The sequence below is a fragment of the Oncorhynchus keta genome, chromosome 17, assembly GCF_023373465.1.
Source record: "Oncorhynchus keta strain PuntledgeMale-10-30-2019 chromosome 17, Oket_V2, whole genome shotgun sequence".
Classification (NCBI taxonomy): domain Eukaryota; kingdom Metazoa; phylum Chordata; class Actinopteri; order Salmoniformes; family Salmonidae; genus Oncorhynchus; species Oncorhynchus keta.
Genome location: NC_068437.1, coordinates 8,989,157 through 9,017,137, shown reverse-complemented (window position 1 = coordinate 9,017,137; position 27,981 = coordinate 8,989,157). Strand labels below are relative to the sequence as shown.

Sequence of the window (27,981 nt, the reverse complement as noted above, 5' to 3'; positions counted from 1 at the left end):
TAATAATTGAACACAGGCTTCATACACATCACGTGACATCTAGAAAAATACATTTATTTTTGTGCATGGATCAAAATGTATTCTGGGCATGGATGCAAGTGCACATAAATGACAAAGGTTTAAGGGTTAAAGGTTAAATGATAAAGGTGGACGGAAAGAGCGGTAGGCTCCCATACAGCTGTTACAGTACAGAGGAACAGTTGAGGAGAACAGAGGGCGATGGAAAACCCAAGCCAGGGTCATATTCAGAAGGTATGAAACCATTTTCAAACAGATTGAGCTATCACCTGGGGGTGTATTCATTACTGCACAACGTAGCAAACTGCTACAAAACGTTTGGCAATGGAAAAACGGTTACCAAAAAAAAACAAGAGTTTCTATTGGACACATTTAGTTAGATCCTTCCCGTTTGGATCCTGGTGAATACACACCTGAAGTATTCGGAGCAGAACTTGTCCTTCATTCCAGGGTGACACCAGGGATCACTGCACTCCACTGCACCTGAACTCCCTCATTGTACGCTTTTTGTCCAAACACTTACGTCAAATGTCATAGGTTCCATGCATGTGAAACAAAGAATAAATAGCACAAAAATCACAAGTCCAAAACATTGTTACAATTATTATTGGCATGGCTGTTCTCTTGGGAATTGAACTTATAATGCAGAAGGAGAGAAAACAGAAATGATCTACATTTTGCAATTGGGGCAGTCTCTTCAATTCACTCGAGCAAATCTATGAAACGAGCTTTAGATTGAGAGAAACTCAGCATGAACGTTACAGAGATTTCCTTTGAAAGGCATAAACAAGGGAAACTACTTTTTCCATTTTACATGTACTGTACACGAATGAACATTACAAACACCAATCTTTTTTGAAACAAACATTTTCACCCATGTATACTTCCAATAGCCTGTGATAAAATCAAATAAATCCTTAAGTTATCTAGCTAACATATTAACAATCATATATATCTCTTGAATTTTTTTGGTTAATTTAGCTCAGCTTGAATATGCGTTTTTGATTGTTGATTAATATATACTATGCCAATGTCAAGTGTATATTTCTCAAAAATATGGATTTCAGTAAGCTAGCTGGTTAACTCAATGATCCTGCTTTCTGGAACATCCCCAAAGTGCTACTTAATATACACAGTCATTGTTGATGAAGACCTCAATTAATCACAGATTCACACCACATATGATGAACACATTTGTATTGCTATAAGTTGTGCCATTATAATAGCCACTCTAAATACAGTAACGTATGTGAAAAATATGTGAAAATACTGAAGAGTGGGGTAGTCAGCTGATATAAGTCATAGGTAAAGATGTGTTATAAACAGTATACATTAAATGCATGTGAGTGCAAGTGGGAATGTGTGTGTGTGTGTATATGTGAGATTGTGTGTGAGACTGTACGTGTGTGTGCTTTTGTGTGTGTATATATGCACCCCCCCCCCCCAAACAAACACACACACGCACACACACACACGTGACCCCATCCCTCTCATCCTCCAACACAAACAGCCCGCTCAGGTGAAGAAGTCTTTGGAGATGGCCTCCACGAAGTTTGGCGCTGACATGAGGATGCCGATGGTGCAGAGGATAGTGAACACAGAGAACGCCATCAGGCATAGCCGGTCAATCACAGACGCCGCAAACTTCCACTCATTGCACAGCGACTCGTCCTCGTCCTGGCCCCGGAAGCGCTTGGCGATGTAGCGCACCTCTTCCAGGATCTTGGACATGTCGGAGTCCACGGGGCTCGCCACCCCCACCCCGGTGCCGCCTGCCATGCTGCCCAAGTTGGGCAGCCCGGCCCCAGGTAGCAGCACCTCCTCGTCCCCTGCCCCCACCAGCCTGGAGCAGATGACGCCAGAGTCGGGGGTGGTGGTGTAGTGCATGCCCTCCATGCCCCGGAAGCCAATGTAGAGCATGTTGCCATTGGTGGGCTGGAGGGTCCCCTGGCTCATACTGAGCTCCACACTGGAGAGGCTGTTGCGCGGATGCTTGTTGTGGCAAGCCAGACGCACACGCTCCTCGCCGGGCCGCTTCATACGCAGGAACCAGGCGCACCAGTTCAGGAGCACCACGCGTGTCTTTGTGGGGAAGAGTGAGAGAGAGAGTGAGAGAAAGTGTGTGTGTGTGTATGCGTGTCAGTGTCCGTGTTTGTGTGTTTATGTACACCAGGGGGAGGAGAGACAAGAATAGAATATCAACACCAGAGGAGAGAAACATGCACAGGAGATAATCACTATGCAAGCATTGTGCATTCGCTCCCAATTCTAACACGGACGCGGACAATTTTAACATGGCTTTTCAGTCCGATTGTGTTCTCTTGGTATACTGGAGCTATACATGTTTTCGAGAAAAAAATATCAGTTTACAATATTTTTCATATCCTATAGATTTCATTTCCTATCTGCTCCATAAAATACAGATGAAGTCACAAGTTTACATACATCTTAGCCAAATACACTTAAACTCAGTTTTTCACAATTCCTGACATTTAATCCTAGTAGAATCTCCCTGTCTTAGGTCAGTTAGGATCACCACATTATTTTAAGAACGTGAAATGTCAGAATAATGGTAGAAAATTATTTATTTTTCAGATTTGATTTATTTCATAACATTCCCAGTGGGTCAGAAGTTTTTACTTACACTCAATTAGTATTTGATGGGTCAAACGTTTCAGGTAGCCTTTCACAAGCTTCCCACAATAAGTTGGGTGAATTTTGGCCCATTCCTCCTGACAGAGCTGGTGTAACTGAGTCAGGTTTGTAGGCCACCTTGCTCGCACACGCTTTTTCAGTCCTGCCCAGAAATATTCTATAGGTTTGAGGTCAGGGCTTTGTGATGGCCACTCCAATACCCTGACTTTGTTGTCCTTAAGCCATTTTGCCACAACTTTGGAAGTATGCTTGGGGTCATTGTCCATTTGGAAGACCCATTTGTGACCAAGCTTTAACTTCCTGACTGATGTCTTGAGATGTTGCTTCAATATATCCACAATATATCCACATTTCCGTCCTCATGATGCCATCTATTTTGTGAAGTGCCCCAGATCCTCCTGCAGCAAAGCACCTCCACAACATGATGCTGCCACCCCCGTGCTTCACGGTTTGGATGGTGTTCTTCAGCTTGCAAGCCTCCCCCTTTTTCCTACAAACATAACGATGGTCATTATGGCCAAACTGTTCTAATTTCTTTTCATCAGACCAGAGGACATTTCTCCAAAAAGTACGATATTTGTCCCCATGTGCAGTTGCAAACCGTAGTCTGGCTTTTTATGGCAGTTTTGGAGCAGAGGCTTCTTCCTTGCTGAGCGGCCTTTCAGGTTGTTTCGATATACGACTCGTTTTACTGTGGATATAGATACTTTTGTACATGTTTACTCCAGCATCTTCACAAGGTCCTTTGCTGTTGTTCTGGGATTGATTTGCACTTCTCGCACCAAAGTATGTTCATCTCTAGGAGACAGAACGAGTCTCCTTCCTGAGCAGTATGACGGCTGCGTGGTCCCATGGTGTTTATAGTTCAGATCACAGAAAACATATGACAACACACTCGGTACATAATAAATTAGTATTCCTGCTCCAGAAAAAGTATTGGAATAACCTCTGGTAACCTGCCGATATAATGGCTTACATCTTGTTATTAGCATGTATGGACCTTTATCATGTCTAATAAGGCTTATAATTGCATCATCCAAATTTTCCAAAGTTCTGTGTTCTCTCCACTCCCTTCCATCTGCCCTTCAAGCCTGGCCAGCAGTCTCTCCTCCCCTTCCCTCTTTTTCAAATCACATTGGCATTCCTCTCACGCCAATACTCAAACTGCCCACTAACCCTGACTAACACACACACACACACACACACACACACACACACACACACACACACACACACACACACACACACACACACACACACACACACACACACACACACACACACACACACACACACACACACACACACACACACACACCTCAGAGCAAGGAGCAGCCGCTGATCCGCTGATGTAGAACCCTTAACCTTCAGGTCCAATTCTACCTTAATGGAATGTCAGCATTTGGAATTCCGAGTGTATCCGGCGTTCCGAGTGAATGCAGAACGCGGGAATGGGCGGACATGGACTCACCCACTTTGGCATTTTGGCTCCGTCCGGGTCATGATGGTGGTACTGGAGGACCAGGACGGTGGCGATGACAGACAGGCCCACGATGACCATGGTGGTGGCAAAGTACTGGGCTGGAATATAAATAAATAAATAAATAAATAAATATATATATATATATAAATATATAAATATATATATATATATATAAATATATATATATATATATATATAAATATATATATATATATATATATAAATATATATATATATATATATAAATATATATATATATATATATATATATATATATAAATATATATAAATAAATATATATATATATATATATATATATATATATAGAGAGAGAGAGAGAATAACTCCGAGGAATCACAGGGGATTATATACTATGGCAGGAGACCAAGGGCACATTCAGTTAATATATGCCACAGATCACATGCTTTTATCCAAAGCGACTTCCAGTACAGTGAATGCATACATAGTATGTGTATGTGATCCCTTTGGGAATTGGACCCGCAACCCTGGCATTACTTGTGCCATGCAGTTACCAACTGAGCCACACAGCAGGAGGTTTACTGTCTTGCATACTGATGTATGCCCCGAAAAAGAACCTCTTGGAGATGAGCATCTGAACCGTGCCTGGTGTTCAGTCGGTCGCAGTGTTCAGAATGTTGACGATGGTAATGTAGCTAATAAAGGATTTCTGCAGAAAATACAACATTTCTATCTCTAATCTCTCTGAACGCTACGGCAAGCTGCAGGGCCGACCTGCCCTATACGCACGCAGGCTATGCAACACGGGGTGCAATTTTGAAATTTGGTAGTGCAAATGTTCCTCAAATATGTCAGTCAATGACAGACATAGTATGATAAGGTTAGAGCCAGCCCTGGCAAGCTGAATGTGTTCCTCAAGGCAGAGACCAGATGGGCCATCATATCATGTTGGGGGGGGGTCTGGCCTCTCTTTATTGGATAGCTTGAAGATACTGTGGAAGCAATTGGGTGGCATGCAGGGAAATAGCTGAGATGAGGATATCAATGTGTTTAAGAATATACATTTCTGCCATTGGTAAAAATATGACGGTCATTGGGCTTGAACTGCAGAGTCATTAGCGGAAAAGATTACACACGCACATCCATTGCTTTGAGCATTGCTCAATATCAATACATTCATCAAATTATAAAAATAGACTGCAATCTATGCTAACTGCAAACTATACTCCCATGCGGCACTGCAATCAACGCCAAGTCTCTATTCTTTCATTTGCTTGTCAAATGAATCCATTGACCCATTTGCTTGCCAGACTGACTGCCTGCCACTTGAGCGCGGAGGTCTCAGATGCTAAGTAGTCAGGGTTGTTCTATTCATTAGGGCACAGCGTAGTAAAATGTTTTGCAACGGATAACAAAAACGATCATTTATTCATGACCAAGTTCAGGTAGTCCCTCGCTGTCTCAGTATGTTTCCCCTCCATTTGGTGCTTGTAAATACACCCCAGGTTTCATGGGTGAGTGATCGCACTTATATCTCGTCAGTCCAACCCGATTAATGACCTAGTGTATTCTGTAGCGTCACTGTCTGTGACAAATGAGGTGCCACCCAGTTTCGCTTTAAAAGAAGCGTGTGTCACCTGTTCCGTTTCATCAGCTCTTTCTACCTCAGTCATTGAGGGCCGGTTCGTCTTACCAATGTGGTGACACAGAGGGGACAGATGGATAGACGAAAGGAATGAATGGGTGACTGGGATGAACAGATGGCTGGAGACACGGACAGACGAGAAAATGGATAGATGGAGTAGGGTGAGGATGAAGGTCTCCCTGAGCACTTACCTATGAGAGGAACAGAGTCGGAGGTGGCCGGCATGATCTCGGCTACCAAGAGCATGAAGACAGTTAAAGAGAGCAGCACAGTGATACCTGGAGAAAGGAAGAAAAAGAGGGAGAGACAGACAGACAGACCATTAGAAGACAGAACCTACTGTACATCACCAGGCACGCTGTTATCATGTTAAGCTATCCTAGTGATTAGCATGTTATCATAGTGATTATCACATTATCACAGTGGTTACCGTGTTATCAAAGTGATGATCGTGCTATCATAGTGATTATCATGTTATCACCATGCCATCATAGTGCTTATCTGTATTATAGTTATTATCATGTTATCATAGTCATTATTGTGGTTTATGTAAGAGAGAGAGACATTTTATTTTCAACCATTTTGCAACCAATGTACAAATTAGAAGAAAAGGGTAGCGCATTCATTAGAAGTGAACTTAGAAAGGCTGAACGGAAATGGAAGGCCTGTCAACTTCAAGTGTTCTACGAGATATTGAAGGATCTGATGAGAACTTACTTGTTGCGGTTAAAGATGCAAGAGCGAACTACTTCTCTACCCTGATCTCCCAAAACGTCTGTTTAAGACAATTAATTTATTTACCGTAACTAGGCAAATCGGTTAAGAACAAAGTCTTATTTGCAATGACGGCCTACCCCGGTCAAACTCGGACGACAATGGGCCAATTGTGCGCTGCCCGATGTGATACAGCCTGGATCCGAACCATGGACTGTAATGACGCCTCTTGCTTGAATTGCCCTGCCAATGCATCGTTGTTCTTCTCGGAACATGTTTTAAAATTATATTTCAACATTTGAGGTAGACTATATATTCACACCGGTAATAAATCTGAGTGAACATATATTGAAATAATTTGCTTTTATTTTTTATTTTACTGGGCTGATGGAGCCAGTCTGGAGCCAGTCAGATGGTCAGTCTGATGAATTATGTTGGCTTGCAAAGTGATGTGTAATTTCTTTTGAAATCCAGCCAGTGTGGGGATATGCAACATTTTTCATTTTTTATTCACCCACAACCTGCATTCAGAATGACTGCCAGGGTAGGGGAGACTAAGATATCAGACTACCTAAAGCATCTAAACTGGAACAATCATTTCAGTAACTTTTGCAATAAGCCCAAGTAACAGATTGGAATATTTTAGAACAATTGATGTTATTTATATTTCAGTAGTCTAAAATGAATGAATCAATCAATGCACATGCAAAAACAGAGATATTGAGATATTGAAACAAACCATTCGAAAATCAAACCTGCAAAAGAACATGCTGGGAAATAAGATAATGAAGGGCATGGTTTTGGTTCAACTCTGGTTAACACCAACACTGGGGTTCTTTTACATCACTGAGAGTTCATTTAACTCCCGAATCAACACTAGAAATGTTACACTGAAATTCAACACCAGTTGCCACTGGCCAATTTGCTGTGTTCAATGAAAGGGACACATCTGCAGGCTTCCATACATTTCAATAACCTTTTTCGAATTCTTTAGACTGTAGATACACCATTAAGAACCCCCCCCACACACACACACACTTAGCTCAAAGGTTCTTTATTGGAATAGAGATCTCCAAGGAACCTTAAGAAGAAGAACCATTTAAAAAACGTGTTTTTTTCAGTGTAAAGTGGGCTAGGACTCACCAGCAGCACACTTTCCAAAGTTTTCTAATGAACTTTGAGGATCAATAAAGCCAGGCGATCCTAAGGATCAAGATGGATAGAGCGCTTTCCTCTCATTAACCACTACTGTATTCTTCGATGCATCCAGTCGATACATTTTTATACAGACACAAATGGAAACACACATGCATGCAGACACACAGGAACACACACACAGCACGCACACACACACTATCTTGTGGAATCACTTGGGAAAATGTTACTTGCAGTTTGACTCCGAGTTTCAAGTCAGTTCATTGCCAGCAGATATTGATTTCAGACCATAAGTCATCCAGTGAATCAGGAAGTGGCTCAAGTAGTTAATTGAAGCATTTTGAAACTGTAGTTTTCTATAATACTGTCTCAATATGCTCTACATTAACTATGAGCATAATACATTGTTTAGGGATGAGCCATGTGCCAGATCCTATCAAACCATAAGCAATTTTTATGCCACATCTTAGTTTTACATACAAAAAGTATTCACACCCCTCAATTATTTTTATTTTTTTACAGCCTGAATTTAAAATGGATTAAATTGAGATGTGTTTGTGACCAGCCTACACACCATACCACATTATGTCAAAGTAGAATTAGGTTTGTGTAATTTCTTTCAAATAATTACAAATGAAAAGTTGAAATGTCTCGAGTCAATAAGTATTATTTGTATCTATTTGTTTAACTAGGCAAGTCAGTTAAGAACAAGTTCTTATTGACAATGACGGCCTACCCCAGCCAAACCCGGGCGATGCTGGGCCAATTGTACGCCGCCCGATGGGACTCCCAATCACGACCAGATATGATACAGCCTGGATCCGAACCAGGGACTGTTATGACTGTCTTGCACTGAGATGCAGTGCCTTAGACCCCTGCGCCACTCGGGAGCCTGAGATAATGCAAGTAAGTTCAGGAGTAAAAATGTGCTTAACAAGTCTCGTAATAACTTGCATGCACTCACTCTGTGTGCAATAATAGTGTTTAACATGATTTTGGAATTACTACCTTATCTCTGTACACATACAATTATCTGTAAGGTCCCTCAGTCGAGCAGTGAATTTCACACACAGATTCAACCACAAAGACCAGGGAGATTTTCCAATGCCTCAAAGAAAGGAACTTACTAGTAGATGGGTAAAAAAAAAGCAGACATTGAATATCCCTTTGAGCATGGTGAAGTTATTAAATACACTTTGGATGGTGTATCAATACACCCAGTCACTACAAAGATCCAGGTGTCTTTCCTAACTCAGTTGCCGGAGAGGAAAGAAACCACTCAGGGATTTCAACATGCGTCCAATGATGACTTTAATGTTATATAATTTAATGGCTGTGATAGGAGAAAACTGAGGATGGATCAACATTGTACTTTCTCCACAATAATTGACAGAGCGAAAAGAAGGAAGCCTGTTAATAATAAAACAATTTCTCCAAAACATGCATCCTGTTTTCAACAAGGCACTAAAGTAATACTGAAAAACACTTTTTTTGTCCTGAATACAAAGTGTTATGTTTGGGGAAAATCCAATTCAACCCATTACAGAGTACCACTCTCCATATTTTCAAGCATTAGTGGTGGCTGTATCATGTTATGGGTACGGTTGTAATCGTTAATGACTAGGGTGCTTTCAGGATAAAAAAAAATAGAATAGAGCTAAGTAGAGGCAAAATCCTCGAGGAAAACCTGTTTCAGTATGATTTCCTAGTTACGGTTTTAACTTAAGTCTTCTTAAAAATGTATGAAAATTATTGTCTAACGATGATCAACAACCAATTTGACAGAGCTTGAAGAAGTGTGAAAAGAATAATGGGCAAATGTTGCACAATCCAGGTGTGGAAAGCTCTTAGAGAGAGCTCTTTAATCCAGAAAGACTCACAAATGTAATCGCTGCCAAAGGTGCTTCTACAATGTATTGATTCAGGGGTGTGAATACTTTAAGTAAATTAGATTTCATTTTCAATAAATTAGCAAACCTTTCTAATTTCTAACATTTCTATTGTTTGCTCAGCCACGTTTCTCACTCTGAAAACTAGAGGCATCTAAAAGCACCTGTAAATATGATTTGTCATCAATTGTACGATAACATACTGTAGATGTGGTTTGTTGCATACAACAAGAAAAAAACACAGCCATGTTAAACACCTATATCCTATGTATAGAATTGGAATATTAATCATATTATTATGGTCCTACGTAGTTGAACTCATTCTGGCAGTAGGCTGCTTCATACACACACACACAAACAACACAACACAACACAACACAACACAACACAACACAACACAACACAACACAACACAACACAACACAACACAACACAACACAACACAACACAACACAACACAACACAACACAACACAACACCACACACACACACACACACACACACACACACACACACACACACACACACACACACACACACAAAAACACAAAACACACAAAAACACAAAACACACAAAAACACAAAACACACAATCATCTCCAGGTCTCTCTGGGCAGGCAAGAGAGGGTATTTCCAGTTCACCTGGTCTGAGGATCCAGCCAAAGCTCAAGCCCAGTCATGCACGCAGACAGGCAGACAGGCAGCCCACAGCCACAGCCCAGCTACAGCCAGAAGCATAGAGGTCTTGGAGGACTGGCCCCTGCAGCGCTGCTCTAACACCCCGCAAATATCTGGCCCCCCTCTGCCATCACTGGGAAGACTGGGCACTTGTCTGGGCAGTGCCCATAGGCAGTGGCTAAATGTGTTGTGTCTTATGCACTGTAGTGTTTTTTTTTGGGGGGGGGGGTTACAGGCTAGGTACTGTACTGTAACTACATATAGCATATAGATGCAGCTTAAGCATGTCACAAGCTATCTGTGTGAGGATAACATATGCTCTTTTAACTCAGTTTGGCAGTGTGTGTATGCCTGTGTGTGTGTGTGTATTACTGTAGGTAGGGATCTGTGTACTGCCAGTCCACCTAAATGAATCAAAGTGGATGAATGAATTCAGATGCAGCCAAGTCAACTGGCATGAATAATGTATTTAGGCCTACCTTTTCAAAATTGCTTTTTGCTTTTGTTTTGGGTAAACTGCAGACATGCCCATCAGTCAAAATGGCATAGGATGAATTATACAGAGACATCTATATGTAAAAACCTTCGCATACATAAACATCTCTACTGTATATAAAGTTTGGTCCTGTAATAAACAGTATATTCATGCAGAGTGAAATCTAATAAATTATGGGTGAAATAAATATTTTTCTTCCGACGTGTAGACAGAGTGGGTTGTCCGGTCAGTGAAGGGACGGCGTTTAGTGGCCCTAAAATTCAACAGACGGCCTTTTTGGGCTGAGTGTCGGTCCTGCTACCATAGATTGAACGCCAGTCAAGAGTGTGCACTTTACAAACCTACTTCCCTCATACGCACGGACACAAACACACAACGAATATTCAGCGACACCACACTTTGGGCACACAAACGTTCCGTATGTTACTCACGCATTTGTGATAGAAAGCAACAGAGCAGACCATAACAGTAGGGTACAACTGCTGTCTAAAAACGCCTGTTTCATCACAAGAAGAAAAGCATACCCTTGTGCTCTGCCTCATGGTATTTAGTCATGTACCTTACCAACACACCGCTCACACACACACAACCCTTTCACGCACACGCACCCACCCGCACCCTCCCCAGTCTCACCCAGTGAGATCTTCTCTCCAGAGTCCGCGGGCAGCAGGAAAACGAGCAGGGCCAGGGTGGAGATGAGGACACAGGGGATGAGCAGGTTGAGGCCGTAGTAGAGGGTGCGTCTACGCATCACCACTGTGAAGGTCACATCAGGGTAAGGCTCCTTACAGCAGTCATAGAAACGCTCGTTCCGCCGTCCGGGGACCTCTGCATCACACACACAGACAGAGAATTACAGTATAGGCACACATATGCATCCTTATTGTATACACAGATGTTTACTGTTATACTATCTTATACCATGGCGTTGTTGAATACTTGTTTCTGATTGGCTGGAAGGGCATTCTAGAGTGTGCATTATGTCCCTATTACCCACGGTACAATTGAACGGTATAATTTAATAGCTATGAAGTTCATTCTTACATGTTCTATGTTTGAGCTGCTTTGAAAGCAAAAGTCGAGCATAAAACATTACTGGCTTTGTTGAATTAGATTTTTATAATAGCAAGCTAGGATGAAGGTTTGGTTAGCTAAGGTAGCAAGTCTGTTTGGTTCCCAAAGGAACTACGTTAGCTGTCCAGCTAGCTAGTCAACTTGCTAGCTACTTCAGTGGATGTTGTCACATTTCTACTGGCAATATATTTATAGCGGCAAATATGTTAAATTGTAGCCATGGTATGAACGGGTTATAATCAACTCGGGGCTCTACGTTCTCTGGAAAAGAATGCAACTCCGTGGAAGGTTTATTCCACTCCGCTAGCACATCGTGGAACACACCTTCCACGTCATGCATTATTTTCCAGCGAACGTATAGCCAGCCCCTCGTTGATTATTTCTTACATAACCACTGCCAGAACACACCAATAACAGGCTTCAACGACTAGCCTCTTGTTATCAAGAAAGTACATCAGGGAGTGAATATTGTGAACAGTCCTCTTACATGCTTCACTACTCTTATGATCTTTAGATGTGTATATGCCCATATAGGGAATCATAGAGCATGTTGATGGTGAAAGGGTCCAGATTACTTCCTGCGATTTCTATTACGTGGGGCCTCAATGCTCCATTGGTTGGTCTCCTAAGGACACATTCCTCACTCTCTTGCTCCATCATCTCGTTGTTTCTCCATCTCGCACGCTTAATTTCTTCATTTCCGTCTCTTGGAAGCACATGGATGTGTTTTGGCTCCCCAGGGAGCCATGAACAGGCCTTTGTTAATCATTAGCTCCCAACATGACTCCTCCGTCTATGTAAAATAAAGACAGCCAAGGTCTCCTAGACCATTCCATTTATGGAGGGTGAGGGCAGGCGCAAACATCACCTAATAGAACCATTCCATCAGGGGTGGTAAAACCTCATGTGTTTTTCGTGTCATTCCCATTCTGAATAGAGCTCTGCATGCGAAAGAAACATCGGGGTAAGGCAGTAGTCAGGGAAACCGAAATGCCAATTGCCCGTCACACTTTGTTGCGCTTGATTTGGCAAATAGTGCCTAGATTCGACGACCCCCCACCCCCCCAGGTGCAACGAGCTCCATGGAGGCGTCTGCCAACCCACCCCTGCAGGGGGTTCACTAAATAACAGCAGGACAGTTTTAATTGCTGTTGAATAAATGTAGGAACATAATAATTGTTATGTAAATCCAGTTCCATTCCTAAACAACCAGATGTCTTTAGAGGCATCAAAGCCATTGGTCTTTTGAATATTAGTTCAGTCGTGGCTGCTAGCTGCTTTCTATTTTTTATTCAAATGAATGTGGATCCTCAGAACTGCCCTAGTTCGCACACTACGTCCAGCATAGATCTTACATACAGGGAACTGTGTGATATTTTAAATAGTAATCATAGAACTAAACCTCATACTTCTTTGAGCATAATCCACACTTACAGTCATTTCTTTATCATCTCTTGACTCTGTGCTTTCTATGGCTCTCTGCCATTCGGGACTGAACTTACCCACAAGGTCCCACTCTCCATTAGCAATGTATCCAGTCACATCCGCTTCTATCATCTGCAGGTCTAAAGACCAGCCCCCGTATGTCCACGAGCCAAACTTGAGGTCACAGCGCTGGACATCGAAGGGAAACCAGCGCACGTCGATGTAGCATGTGCTCTTGAAGATTCCTAAGCAGCAAATTTACTTAATTGTATAAACTGTTACCGAAGCAATACATCAATAGATGGTAAACAGAATAGAAGGATGGGATGAAATAGGGATATTAATAATAATTCCCCCTCATTATAAGGGGGCCAACAACGGAGCCCTGGGGAACTCCAAACTGTTGATATGAGAGGGGGAGAACAAGCAAGAGCCAAACCAGCCTGAGCATGATGGATTGGGACAGGGCTCTTTGATTTACATACCCTGGATCCCCCACAAAACAAAATGGCAGAAAAATGTAATTTGTTCCCAATCTCTAAGCGTCTGCACAGCGTTTCCGCAGTAGCCATTCTGCCTTTGTTGGATTACTTTTCCCTGCAATAAGGGTCTCTCTGGACATTTGTGAATGGCCTATTTGACTGAATTAGTTAGTCGTTGATAGCAGGTTGGCTGTCATGTTTTGCATAGCCCCCTCTTTCCGTCCATCCAGACCCCAAAGTAATTAATGTCCGCTGTCTATCGTGATGCAGCTGTTTGTGGCTCTATTGATTTCTGTCAGTTACAACTCTGTGTTTTTCTCTAATTCCTGCAGTCAGCTGGAGGGAGATACTCAGACAGGGTGCCATTTGCGACCACCTTCCTTACACGCAGGTCCTGCTGGTGACATACTGTCGGGGACTTGTATGTCTACATCCCGGAGGTTACATTACTGGGTCAGAGAAGATGGGGTCAAACTAGGTGGTAGGGTAGACATGGGAGAGGGTTGTGACAGCTTATAGAGACATTACCCCCCGCATCCAATTTCCACATCTCAGTCACTGCCTCGTTCATAACTCTGAGATGAATCAATGCCTGTCGTAATGACATTCATAAAGGTCATAAAGCTGATTTACAGACTGATTTGCAGATAGGGAGCTATTTGACTACACTGCACTCCATATCCCAACGGAGACCATGTGTCAGCCAGTCCCACTCGACACACACCCACAGTGGTTCACATGTCTTCTAATTCGGCATGGCGTTGTGTGGAATCTAGTTAATCAGCTCTGCATGACTTAATCCATTAGGTTTGGGAGGTTCATCATCACAGGCACCACTGCCTTTGTTTGTGGGAGCAGAAAAAAAACAAAATGAATAGCGGAAGCTTGGAACGAACACAGAGTGATTGCATCATTCAGATCCATAACTTTTCATGGCTGCTTTCATTGGCCCAGAGGGACCTCTCTGACCAAATTGACCTGGCTTATTTCCTGACCTCTATACCATTTTGACACAATTTCCAGGCCCACTGATATATACCAGTGGAGGTTTTTGCAGGGAGAATAGGGAGAATGAACCTCCCCCTGTGATCTAGGATAAGTTTTAAGGAGGCTTACCTGGGGGGAGATATTGGCAGTAGCCAGTGGAGTTGACTAGGACGTTGGTGTGGAAGGTGGCGTCAAACCTCTCGTCAGCGCTGAGCATTTGGACACAGATTAGCAGTTAGCATCCATCAGCGCTTTATTTGCACATAAAATCTAACCTTGTAGCTTTAGTGGGAAAACAAGACCATAAAGAGCTCAGCAGAGCTGGGGTGTCACTGCCGGCGCAAGGGCTGTGTAAATCATAGTTACTCAGCATAGTGCAAAACAAATAGCATAGACCAGGGATCATCAACTAGACTAGGCCGCGGGCCAATTTTTTCTTGAGAGGACGGTCAGGGGTCCGGAACATAAATACAAATAATTTGTAGGCCGCAAGAAGCCCAAACAGATATAAAATTAGACTAAAACATAATCATTTCAAACCTTGCTTACATGTGTATACGATCCCATATATCGAGAGAGCTATTATGTGTGAGAATACATGGAGCTGATTTGCTGGTGTTTTTTTTACAGTCTTTTTATGTCCAACAATAGAAAACATTGGGGGACAAATAAAATCCCGCCCGTTCTGGAACCCTGGCATAGACTAACACACTGTACACACGCTACACTGTACACACACACACACGCTACACACACACACACTGGTGAAGAAGTTGCATTAGAATGTGAATGAGCAGAGTCGAGCATGTGCAGATTAAGCAGGCTCAGCTGCTTCACAGACAGCCCATACACAAAGAAATGACAACGACAGACACAAACACACACAAACAAGAGCTGCACAGTGCCCCCCCCACTTTGATAATGTATCAGTCTGTGCTTCTCTCCAACATAAATCCATGTTACTCCAGCTAGCTGTAGCACTGCAAGATATAGTCACAGCAGTGCAGATGAAAGTATCTCTTCATAAAAAAGATAAGCCTACCAGCATCTGACTCAGACAGCAACCATTCACCTTTCCTATTTACTCATACGTTTCTCTCAAATAAACGTGTCACCTGTGTCTGATCTGCAAAATATACGTTTGATGGGTCTACACAGGAAAAACAATTCAGTAGAACACTGTGTGCTAATTAAAAAGTTCCTCTACAACGTCTCCACATTCTTCAGGGTCTCAATGTTCTCTGCCTCTGATATCGCCCCCGCTCGTTACACTACTGACATCAACACATTGGACAAGTTATTGGAGCTTATCTTTGATCGGGCCTCCTTCTCTAAATGTAAAAGGAGCTCTGCTCCATTCCTGATGCTCTCCATAACAATTGCTCAGTACAAGGAAGCATATCCAGACTAGCCTCGGCTGCTAGCGTCGGCACTCCAGTCACATTGATGTTTTTAACAAAGAAATATAAATCATGACAGGCACATAAGCAATTTTTCATCTTTTTTTATGTACTTAACATATTATAGCTCTGATATAAGATGCAACACATTCAGTTCGCTGAATAGCAATTGTGTTGAATGAATGGCATCGAACGAAGACAAACAACACCACACACAAGTGCATCAAATGGACGATGGTTCACCTTCTCTTAAATCCAAATTCGAACAGTAAATGTTACTGGCTAGCTAGCCGACACAATACAGTACCATGATGTATGAGTAGTGTTTACGTGCCTGTTGTAGAGGAGAATGTCAGGCCTCCATATCTGGGTGTCAGGGAACCTGACATTGGTAACTCCAGGGTAGTCTGTGGTGTTCCACTGCAGGTAGTAGTCAGTCCAGTACTAGGAGACCACACAGATAGGTTAGGAAACACTGGAGGAAGTTCATAATAAGACTTAACACTAATGTGTTATGATCAAGTGTGTTATTTACGCATTGTAGAGATTGACACATACAAGTGTTGTGAGACATGGTCCAGGTTAACTACATAATATTTTGCACCAGGTGCAATAGGGTTCAATTAAACAATAAGGCCAGAAGCGGAGTGCCTGGATACAGCCCTTAGCCGTGGTATATTGGCCATTTCCCAAAAAGAACCAATGTGCCTTATTATTATTATTATTATTATTATTAACTGGTTACCAACATAAATAGAACAACAAACAAGTATTTTTGCATCATACCCACGGTTGTCTGATATACGTACGAATGAAATTATGTCTTCACCCTGTGTTATTTCTTCTTATGACTTTAATTTGGCATTTTTGTTTTACATTCTTTGGTCAATTTCCTCTGGGAGAAAAACTGTTTAACTGTGAACTTGGTTCAAATGCTCAGTATATCTGGACCTAATTATCTGCCCACGGGGTAACTGTATAAGGTTACCTAGCTAATGAACAGAGCGAGGCATACAGAAAAGTACAAATTCCCAATGACTGTGAAACATCCGTGTTAAATATCTATGCACTCTGAACGGCTGGTCAGGCACGGAGAGGTATATTATTAGACTTGAGCGGTCTGCCCAGACCTCGTATTTCCACCGAATGACCTCACACAGAAGACGAGCCTATAACTCTGGCCTCTTCCTCCCCAAATGGAGTACATTTTTTGAGCAGCACACCACAACCCCACTCTGGCGAGCCTCTCTCAGTTTCGTTGGAGGCTCACTGACTCGCTCTCTCTTTCTCTAGTCATTATCTCTAATTAAATAATTACCTTCTGACAATGGACTCATCCTCATAAATATTCCCTGGCAAAGGACAGGTACGCTTAATTTACTTTCGATGAGAGGAGTCCAAATTGAACGACATAAGTGGGTCATTTAAATGGACTTATCTTGTGGCAGAAGGTATTGTTTCATCACAGTGGCTAACCAGCTTTAGGAGAGTTATGTATGGGGAGTGGAATCCCAAAAAATCGAAGTGAATACCTCTGAGTGAATAATCTCTGTTCACTCAAAAGTGTTCCTTAACTCCCACATGTAAATAAATGTTATGCTGTCATAAATATGGCACGCAGTAAATATGCACAATAAATTACCAGAGAGGAGGCATCTGCTGGGGATGGGAATTCACGCTGTAGATCATATTTTTCTCTTGTAGTCTATTTATGCAAGTTCAATCATTCCCTCTGTCGGCATGAAACCTTTAAAGAGCCGCGGTAACGGATGTTGACATTTGAAAAATACCCACAGCTCGGGGCATAGAGACATATCTCCCCTCAAAATACAGACTTCCAGCACCCAGAGCCTGGGCGGGATCGCTTTCCAAAACATTGAGAGAGGGAGCAAGGAAATTCATTGAGCCCTTAAAATCAAATTAAGCTAAAAGACTACTTCGCACTGGAGGCAATTTAACAAACAAAATGTGCTGGAGAAAAGGTATGGCTGAGCCTGAGGGGATGAAACAACCTTTCTCACTGGATGAAGAGTGTGAGACGTTAGGAAGGGATTAGTTGCTTCTCTAAATTTTAAACACAACTTTCGTTAAGAGACCGTGAGAATTCTGGGAATTCACAATACTGATAAGAAAGCTCATTAAATTTGAGCAGCTGTATGAAATGGGTTTAAGAAAAGAAAACTTGTATTTGTATTCATGTCTTTACTGTACTGTTTTGTCATTATGCATATACTTAAAAACCAATACTATTATTATAAAAGTAGCTTCTAACTGATAATAATCTGCTACAATGTCCTTTATGTGAACTGGAAAAAGCACAAGTCTTCCACCCCATCACTGCCAAAGGTGCAAAAGGAACCAGACTTTTGAGAATGCTCTGCCATGTCAATGTCTGTCTGTTAACAACATACAATTGTATTGTCATTTTTTGTTTAGAATGAAAAGTGTGTGTTAGTATAAAAAAAGAAGTACCCATCAAAAAAAAAATACTTTGCTTTAGCAATGACACTGGCTTTTTCCAAAGGGGACTTGAGTTCACAAAATGGCCGAGTGGAGTAGTGTACCACATAATAATGTGTGCGTGACACCATTCAGTAAAAAAAACAAAAAAACTCAGGGAAGGTTATAGATGACTTCCTTCAAAAATGTATTCAAACTGACACCATATTGACAAGACAAGCCTGACAGAGCCTTTCAACTCCACACGGCGTGTCTAAATTGGAAATGCAGTATTAGTAGAAGCAGAGTGAGCATCGCGCCTCCTTTTTTATTATCCCACAGCTATTTATCTAGGTCAAATACTAGGGTTTGGGAGAATCCAATTCATTTAGATACTTTGGGAGCCAAGTTGAATGTAAAAAAAAAAAAACGACTAAATAATTTGGCTAAAGGCTTACACTTATCATGGACATTTGATTCACGATTTTCTTCTGAGTCCATCTAGGCACTGTCCCTTTGGCACTCGCCAGCCCATCTGCAATGGCCTGTGAGAGCACGGTTTAATTTTCTTAATGTAGTGGCACTCCCCAGTGAGGGTTGGGAATGGAGCTGAGGGCCAGTTTGTCAAGGATGGGGAGGGGTGTCGGGGGAAGTTTTTGGGATAAAGGGCAGAGCTGACAGACACATCCATCAAGCTTGTTAGGTGTAGTAGATCCTCAAAGGACGTTCTTGAGCATGACCCTTAAAATTCTGCACATTTACTATTGCTTGGTAATTGAGGAGCATTAGTAGAGTTCATTGATATACAGGGGGGCCTAACTGTCTGACTCGATAAAGGAGGACTGATGATCACAAAAGACACTGCCCGGGAGAAGGAAAGGGGGTGATGAGAGGACAAGTGTCTTGATATGAATATCTGTCTGTTTTGACGCATATCTTCACATGCCACATACTCTTAGACTCGAGGTTCGAATGATGAAAGAACTCACCAGCTGTAACCAGATGTTGGTCGTCAGGACCTGGTTCTTCTCATCCTGTAAACATGCAAACACAATCAATGTCTGTCACCAACCAATGCTAGAAAATATTCTAATTTGTCGCTCCACCTGCCACACTTAATAAAAGTCTTGCTGGAACAGGACTTTTCGCTAGCTTGTAATTCGTCTTAGATATGGCCACTTGCCGATAAAGGGCAAATGACTATGAATAACGTCACTTTGATAAATGCCCTGCATTTGAAATCCTCTCACCTGCAGGTAGCAAAACATGTAGCTATCGCATCTGCGTAACAACACCACCAAGCGTTTCTATTAAAAGACACACGCTGCTCCAAAGCAATGGTTGAGGTGAAAAGACCTGAGGTAAATGTTGTTTGAAAGTGGGAAGGTTATTGGTCTGTGGGTGCTGGGCGGTGGGTAATGTGGCATACTTAAACTTTTACCAGTGGATGCATATCATTTTTTCCCCTGTTTATGGGCAAACGCTGCAGCCGCCGCAGACCCCAGCTGTTGGCATTGGAGTTCCAGGAAGGCTCAACTGTGTGGCTCCGTAAATGGTCACTGGCCAATTACAGTAGCTGCAAACATGAACCTCATGCTCACGGACTCACAGACTAATTTGATGACTTGTTTTTTTAAAAACTTTTTCAAAGTATATTTGTTTACTTACGTTTTATTTATTTCTCCCCCTCACAATATATTATATGTAATGATCTTAAATCATCCTTGTAATATTGTATAATCATGGACGCAATGTGCTCTGTACCCTAAAATGTGATTAGCTCGCAGTCAAATGGGAGCAGGCACGTGTAGTGAATTGTGACTAATGTTTCCCAATCCAGCAGGGCTCCCACTGCACGAAATAGGGTTTCATTTAATCCCAACGCAGCACACAGCTGGGGTCCCCCCCAAAAAAACACAATCTCCACCAACAACAGAGTAGAAATGGTGAAACAAAGAATGAAACAAAGAATGACAAGAACATATTCAGTGTACTAGGGATAGGCAACTGTTCGAGGGCCCCTGTTACAAAGATTAATGTAATAGCCGGTGTTAATACATTAAACGTTGTTACAGCCCCTGTGTGCAGAGTTTTGTTCCAGCCCAGCACAAACACACCTTTCAACTAATTGTGGTATTTGAAGTAGTTTATCATTTAAAACTGTGTATTAGAGATGGGTGGGAACACGAGCCTGCACACACTGTGGCCTTTACAAGACGTACAGTGCTATTAGGAAAGAAGCAGCAAGAGTAGTATCGTAGAAAACAGTAGGCATGAAAAGTTGAAATTAGTGAGTGATTTTTAACAATCTTATGTCACATTTGTCAAAATGCTCTGCCTGGGAAACACGCTCCCTTCCAATGCCTGTGCTTTCCTCCCATCTCGATTATAGATCTACAGTACGCACAGACAGTTCCATAGAAACAGTATGATATACACTCCACCCAGGGAGGCGGTTTCTGACACAACAGTAGGATTTTGGCTACTTTGCCACGAATCCTCACTTTCCTCTTTTTTAAAAATCTCCTCAATAAGAAATACGTAGATACTTTGAAAAACAGTGGTATTCTGTGGAGCCAGGGAACGTCGGGGTTGTCAGATGCTGGGTGTAATGGTGGAGAGATGAGGGCCACCGTATGTTGCTTCAGCTCTCCTGCTGGCAGTGCCCTGGCAGGGGGGAGTGCATCAGACACACAGGGGGGGAAAAGGTCTGCTGCCTCTCTCAGCAGCACTGTGGGTGAGCTGAGCACCGACCGGGAAACACAGCCGCACAGGGAGCCTTGTTAATGTGGCTCACACATCCTATCACAGGGAGAGTGTGTGTGTGTGTGTGTGTGTGTGTGTGTGTGTGTGTGTGTGTGTGTGTGTGTGTGTGTGTGTGTGTGTGTGTGTGTGTGATATCATCTCTAGTGCTTCAGAGGGGAGATCAGATATATCCATCACTATGTGTTACGGTGATGCTGTCAGTGTTTCTTTCATCACGTGCTTACATTGTGTGTGTGTGTGGTTTGATAGATGGCTCATCAGACTCACCACATCCATGATCTGCATGAGGCTGAAGCTGAAGTGTACGGTGAGCGAGTGGGAGTCATTGAACACGGGACGCTCCAGAGGGTTGTAGTTTCGCATCAGGTCCTTGTACAGTCTGCGCTGGTGCTGTCCCTGTAGAGACACTAGGGGCCATTCATGCCCGCACACACACACACGTCAAAGACACTGACATCCCTCATCACCCACAGGTTGCAACCCTTACATTTGTTTGCATTTTGTATGTTACGGTCTGGAAAAATAAATAAAAGCTCAACCAAATGTAAATGAAAACTAGACATTGAACTGTATGTATTCTGTGCCCAGTGGGACAGGGATCTGATAAAATTCCAACTCCGAGGAACTTTATAAAACAGTATAACAGAAAGCATTTATTTTTGTAGTGCCAATTTTTCACACATTCAGTAAAGTTAAGGCTTTAAGATACAGCATACATTTTTGAATTTGATACTGGTGTGCAATTTCATACAAAGTTATAGAACTATAAATAAGGCAAACAAAATAATCTCCATTGTCTGTTTTTGAACCCCATCCGGTCTCAACTGCTTCACGTATCTGGAGACACATCAGTCTGTCTCTATCAGCTCAAACGGCAACTATCACCTCAAACGGCAAGGTAGTGCAGTCCGGAAAAACAACCTGGTGTCAGAGCATTTCGTATTATTCTGTACGTAAATTTTAACATTCCATTTAGTATGATATGTTATGGTTCGTATGGTATGTAATCACTTGTGGATGTCCATCGTACATTTTGTATATGTTCCGAAATTTGCAAAATGTACAATGTGTTAGGAATTTGCTAAACTTACAATATGTTATCAATTTACAAAACATATGATATGTTACAAATATCACGGAGGCGCTCCGCACTGCTAAAGCTAACTCTATCTCCTCTGCTCTCATCGTTCTAGACCTATCGGCTGCCTTCGATACTGTGAACCATCAGATCCTCCTCTCCACCCTCTCCGAGTTGGGCATCTCCGGCGCGGCCCACGCTTGGATTGCGTCCTACCTGACAGGTCGCTCCTACCAGGTGGCGTGGCGAGAATCTGTCTCCTCACCACGCGCTCTCACCACTGGTGTCCCCCAGGGCTCTGTTCTAGGCCCTCTCCTATTCTCGCTATACACCAAGTCACTTGGCTCTGTCATAACCTCACATGGTCTCTCCTATCATTGCTATGCAGACGACACACAATTAATCTTCTCCTTTCCCCCTCTGATGACCAGGTGGCGAATCGCATCTCTGCATGTCTGGCAGACATATCAGTGTGGATGACGGATCACCACCTCAAGCTGAACATCGGCAAGACGGAGCTGCTCTTCCTCCCGGGAAGGACTGCCCGCTCCATGATCTCGCCATCACGGTTGACAACTCCATTGTGTCCTCTCCCAGAGCGCTAAGAACCTTGGCGTGATCCTGGACAACACCCTGTCGTTCTCAACTAACATCAAGGCGGTGGCCCGTTCCTGTAGGTTCATGCTCTACAACATCCGCAGAGTACGACCCTGCCTCACACAGGAAGCGGCGCAGGTCCTAATCCAGGCACTTGTCATCTCCCGTCTGGATTACTGCAACTCGCTGTTGGCTGGGCTCCTGCCTGTGCCATTAAACCCCTACAACTCATCCAGAACGCCGCAGCCCGTCTGGTGTTCAACCTTCCCAAGTTCTCTCACGTCACCCCGCTCCTCCGCTCTCTCCACTGGCTTCCAGTTGAAGCTCGCATCCGCTACAAGACCATGGTGCTTGCCTACGGAGCTGTGAGGGGAACGGCACCTCAGTACCTCCAGGCTCTGATCAGGCCCTACACCCAAACAAGGGCACTGCGTTCATCCACCTCTGGCCTGCTCGCCTCCCTACCACTGAGGAAGTACAGTTCCCGCTCAGCCCAGCCAAAACTGTTCGCTGCTCTGGCTCCCCAATGGTGGAACACACTCCCTCACGACGCCAGGACAGCGGAGTCAATCACCACCTTCCGGAGACACCTGAAACCCCACCTCTTTAAGGAATACCTAGGATAGGATAAGTAATCCTTCTCACCCCCCCCCTTTTAAGATTTAGATGCACTATTGTAAAGTGACTGTTCCACTGGATGTCATAAGGTGAATGCACCAATTTGTAAGTCGCTCTGGATAAGAGCGTCTGCTAAATGACTTAAATGTAAATGTAAACAAATTCCAATTTGTTGTGGCTAACATTAGCTAGGTGGCTAACGTTGATGTTAGCTAGGCTAAGTTGAGGAATTAGGTTAAAGGGTTAAGGTTAGGGGAAGGGTTATCTAAAAGGGTTAGGGGAAGGGTTAGCTAACATGCTAAGTAGTTGCAAAAGTGGCACGTAATGAAAAGCAGCTAATTATCTAAAGTTGTCCGTGATGAGATTCAAACACGCAACTTTTGGGTTGCTAGACATTTGCGTTATACGCTCACCTATCCTCCACTCCTTGCCTTAAGTCAAATTCTGTCTTGTGTAACCATACCAAATGTAACATATCACAAATCTTGGCTTTACTGTACTATGTTACATCTAGTCTATGAGATCAGGTTGAGGAAAAAAATACCAAAATAGTCCAAATAGATCCTCATCATTTACCTTTGAAACTGAGTTTTCCACTTCATTGCTGATCAGAAGATCTGCACCCTTCAGTTTCCACTTGTTTGCTCTAAGAGGCGTAAATTGTACCTGCTGATGCACTACATGACCAAAGGTATGTGGACACCTGCTCGTCAAACATCTCATTCCAAAATCATGGGCATAACAGACTCCACTCTTCTGGGAATGCTTTACACTAGATGTTGGAAGATTGTTGCGGGGAGTTGCTTCCATTCAGCCACAAGAACATTAGTGAGGTCAGGCACTGATTTTGTGTAATTAGGCCTGGCTCGCAGTTGGCGTTCCAATTCATCCCAAAGGTGTTCAATGGGGTTGAGGACAGGGCTCTTTGCAGGCCAGTCAAATTCTTCCACACCGATCTCAACAAACCATTTCTCTATGGGACCTTTGTGCACAGGGGCATTGTCATGTTGAAACAGGAAAGGGCCTTTCCCAAACTGTTGCCAAAAAGTTGGAAGCACAGAATAGTCTAGAATGTCATTGTATGCTGTAGTGTTAAGATTCGGGCTAGATCCAGATTTCCCTGGATCTAGCCCGAACCATTAAAAATACCAGACCATTATTCTTCATGTTGATCTAAGGTTTGTGTGCGGCTGCTCGACCATAGAAATCCATTTCATGAAGCTCTCTGTTCTGTGAGCTTGTGTGGCCTACCACTTTACGGCAGAGCCGCTGTTGCTCGTAGACGTTTTCACCTCACAATAACAGCGCTTACAGTTACACAGGGCAGCTCTAACAGGGCAGAAATGAGAAAAATGACTTGTTGGAAAGCTGGCATCCTATGACCACGCCACGTTGAAAGTCACTGAGCTCTTCAGTAAGGCCATTCTACTGCCAATGTTTGTCTATAGAGATTGCATGACTGTATGCTCGATTGTATACACCCGTCAACAACAGATGTGGCTGAAATAGAAGAATTTTAAGGGTTGTCCACATACTTTTGTGTATATAGTGTATAGTATGAAGTTGGAATAATACTGTGACTTTGTGAAAATTATGTCAATGCCGTTTTAGTGTAAGAGCTGTTTGAAAAGACTGTTTTGGTAGGATGGAGTCTTGGCTTGCCTGGTGACATCATCAGGCTGTAAATTGGTTAACAGACCAATAAGAAAGAGAGTTCCAAACCTTCTCTGTCAATAATGGCTAGTTTTCAGTTTTCCCCTCCCCACTCAGACCACTCCCAGACTCCCAGTCCTAGACAAAATCTTGCTTAGAAGCAATTTTTTATCATTTTGATTGAAAACAATCATAGAACGGTACTTCGTTGTTACGTAGAAATGGGATCAAAACAGCTACATTGGCCCTTTAAAAGCATTTTTGAGGTAGAAGTTTACTTTTTTTTTAAAACTCAAGTAGTCAGATGTCCTGTCATTTTCCCTGTTGCAAATGCATTCATTCATTCAAGCTTTCCTAAGATCCTGCTTCTGGTTGTTGTGGTCCTTCAAAAACTGCAGTCCGTGTTGAAACAAGAAAAAACAAATGGAAGACTTGCTGTTGTGGTGAAAGGGAGGAACTCATAAGGAATTAGAACGTTTTAGGGTATTTTGTGGGGAGAGAAATATGATGGTGCACCGAGTGATGACAGCTCTTTAAAATACGATTTTGTGGTAGTTGAAGAACTATGTAGAACAATAGCTTTGTATGTAAACCTACTTATATCTAGCTGTAGTTCTAATCAATAAATACAATATTTAGGCAAACCGTGATCACCATTTCAGCTTGAATAGAGGTGAAGTAGAGGAAGAAGTCATACCCTCTAAGTTTCTGTCTAACCTGTTGGGAAACTGGTCAGAAGTTTGAAAGAAAAGAAAAGCAGAAAGGCATAATACTTTAGCGCGAGCCCTACCCATGTCAGCGTCATTCAGGCCCTACTTCAGGCCCTACTCTACCCGGGCCCGATTGCTCAACATGAAATTACAAATACAGTAACAAATACAGCAACTTTCTCCATTAGTAGCGGATTCTCTCTCGTCTGTCCGTCTCTCCCTACACTCTCCCACGCACTCCACTGCGTGTGTGAGTATCCATGGCAACATTCCGTTTGGGCTGTTCAATGAAGAAACATGACAGAGCGGTTAGCTGACGCTAGCTAGCTACTTTTTTGGCACTCTGAGAAACAGCTGTAACTTTTGATTGGTAGAAGATTATTCTATTCTGATTCCAAATGTAAAAAGCTGAGAAGTAGACGAAGGTGTCTAAATCGATGTTTGTGTCTAAAGTGATGGGAGTGGTCGAAATGTCCGTTATTTGTAAAAAAAAAAGTAAAATAATTTGTTAATGCAGTTACTAATATTGTTAGATTGGTAGAATATATTTTAATATCGATTTCAGATCGATAGTAAACTTTTTGTGTAAATTGTTGGAAAAGTGGCCAAAGTAGATGATTTGTGTGAATAGAACAGAATGTTGGGAATCATGACGTCACAATGGCCCCTTAAGAATGGTGCTGGAAATCCCATGAAAGTCGGAGGACAAAAAAGCTTAATTAAAAAAAAAGAGATCCAAAAAAGTTGTATGCAAGCAACTCAAACCAGACCAGTTTGCACTTTTTAAAGTTTGAACGGCGTTTTTAGCTTAAACAGTATAAGAGTAGTAGTGTGTTAAATAATAATAGTAGTAATAATAAGTAAAGTGGGGACTCTTGCTTCATGTACAAAGTGTACACAGGTGAGGGACCTTGTCCTTGATGCTGTTAATGGCCGAATAATGGCTGGCCCGCCACGAAGACACATCTATGCCGATGTAGGCTAAAACAATGTCAGAAGAAGCTACACTTCTAAGTTTCTCATATAACCGAATCAAGGCTAGCCCTCTCTGTAATTGACAAAGCCCTCTCTGCAATTGACAAAGCCTTCTCTGTAATTGACAATGAACATCTAACCCACGGTTTCAAAATCTCACTATAATAACATTATGATGACACATGCACAACGTTGCCTACCGTGAAACAAGCAGACGATGATAAGTAAATAAAGGGTAAAAATCCGAGCCTCCATTGCATGACAGACCAAATGTGCCTCCTATGATAGCCTAGACTATGTGACAGTTCCGAGACCACTGTTATACAGTCACCGGTAATTAAAAAACGGCAAAAAGTCACCGGGCATCCCAGACAACGCCTGTCAAACGGTTGAAAATAGTTGATAACGAGGCTTGACATGCGAAGATACGGATTTGTACTTGTGCTCCGGAGGGGTTGGTCGGGTGCTCTTCCTTGAAGCCCTCCAAAATGAAAATGCGAATCGCGACACTAAACTCACATGGCTGTGACAGAACTAGTCGTGCTGTCCTTGCAGAGGCAAATCATCGAATAACCGCACTGGCAGCTAATATTTCGAGGAGGCATACAGTAGGAGAGTGTGACAATCATTCACTGGGAATTATTAACATAATGTCTATTGAATATGATTATGACTAGATTACATATGTTTATGCAAAAACGCACAAACACTGCATCACCTGTAAGATTGAGCTAATAATAAGGCAAAAATTATGGCGAGAGAAAAGTAAATATTAAGGCGGATGAATTAACCCACAAGCCTCAAATGTATCCTTTATGAAGTGAAAGAAGCCACTGTACTGGGCTGTTAATTAAAATGACTACCTGTAAAAAGACGATGTGTTTCCATAAAGGAAACAATTACATTTAAAGTGTGAGGCACCATCTGACTAATAATACTTTATTATCTCTATTCCATACTTTAAAACTGAGGTAGAAGTACAGAATGCTCCTTTTGTATCTAATCAGAACCACGGACAGCTCTTAAAGTCTCCCCCAGAGATCAGCTTGTAGAACCTTTCTCTCA

The 27,981-nt window shown here is 42.5% G+C and overlaps 1 protein-coding gene across 2 annotated transcripts; it reads right to left on the bottom strand.

Moving 5' to 3' along the window:
• Positions 1 to 33: 33 nt before the first annotated feature.
• LOC118396379 (neuronal acetylcholine receptor subunit alpha-7) lies at positions 34 to 27,490 on the bottom strand. 2 transcript variants are annotated; one of them, XM_035790545.2, is made up of 10 exons: positions 27,117 to 27,490; positions 21,553 to 21,681; positions 19,509 to 19,553; positions 16,415 to 16,524; positions 14,810 to 14,889; positions 13,289 to 13,456; positions 11,346 to 11,540; positions 5,972 to 6,058; positions 4,145 to 4,254; positions 34 to 2,100 (listed from the first exon to the last, which is right to left on the bottom strand). In XM_035790545.2, the coding sequence occupies exons 1-10, from the start codon at positions 27,333 to 27,335 to the stop codon at positions 1,534 to 1,536; spliced, it is 1,710 nt and encodes a 569-aa protein (XP_035646438.1). In that variant the 5' UTR covers positions 27,336 to 27,490; the 3' UTR covers positions 34 to 1,533. The 2 variants fall into 2 exon arrangements, with proteins under 2 accessions (XP_035646438.1, XP_035646439.1); XM_035790546.2 differs by having other exon boundaries at positions 21,553 to 21,692; positions 27,117 to 27,488.
• Positions 27,491 to 27,981: the final 491 nt, after the last annotated feature.

Bases quoted from the DNA above. Each gene is read 5' to 3' on its own strand.
- LOC118396379 (XM_035790545.2), bottom strand. From the start codon at position 27,335: ATGTCAAGCCTCGTTATCAACTATTTTCAACCGTTTGACAGGCGTTGT. The intron at 6,059-11,345 runs GTGAGACTGGGG...TCCTTTCTCCAG, and splicing joins TGGAGAGAAGATCTCACTGG to GTATCACTGTGCTGCTCTCT. The intron at 2,101-4,144 runs GTGAGTCCATGT...TTCCCCACAAAG, and splicing joins GAGCCAAAATGCCAAAGTGG to ACACGCGTGGTGCTCCTGAA.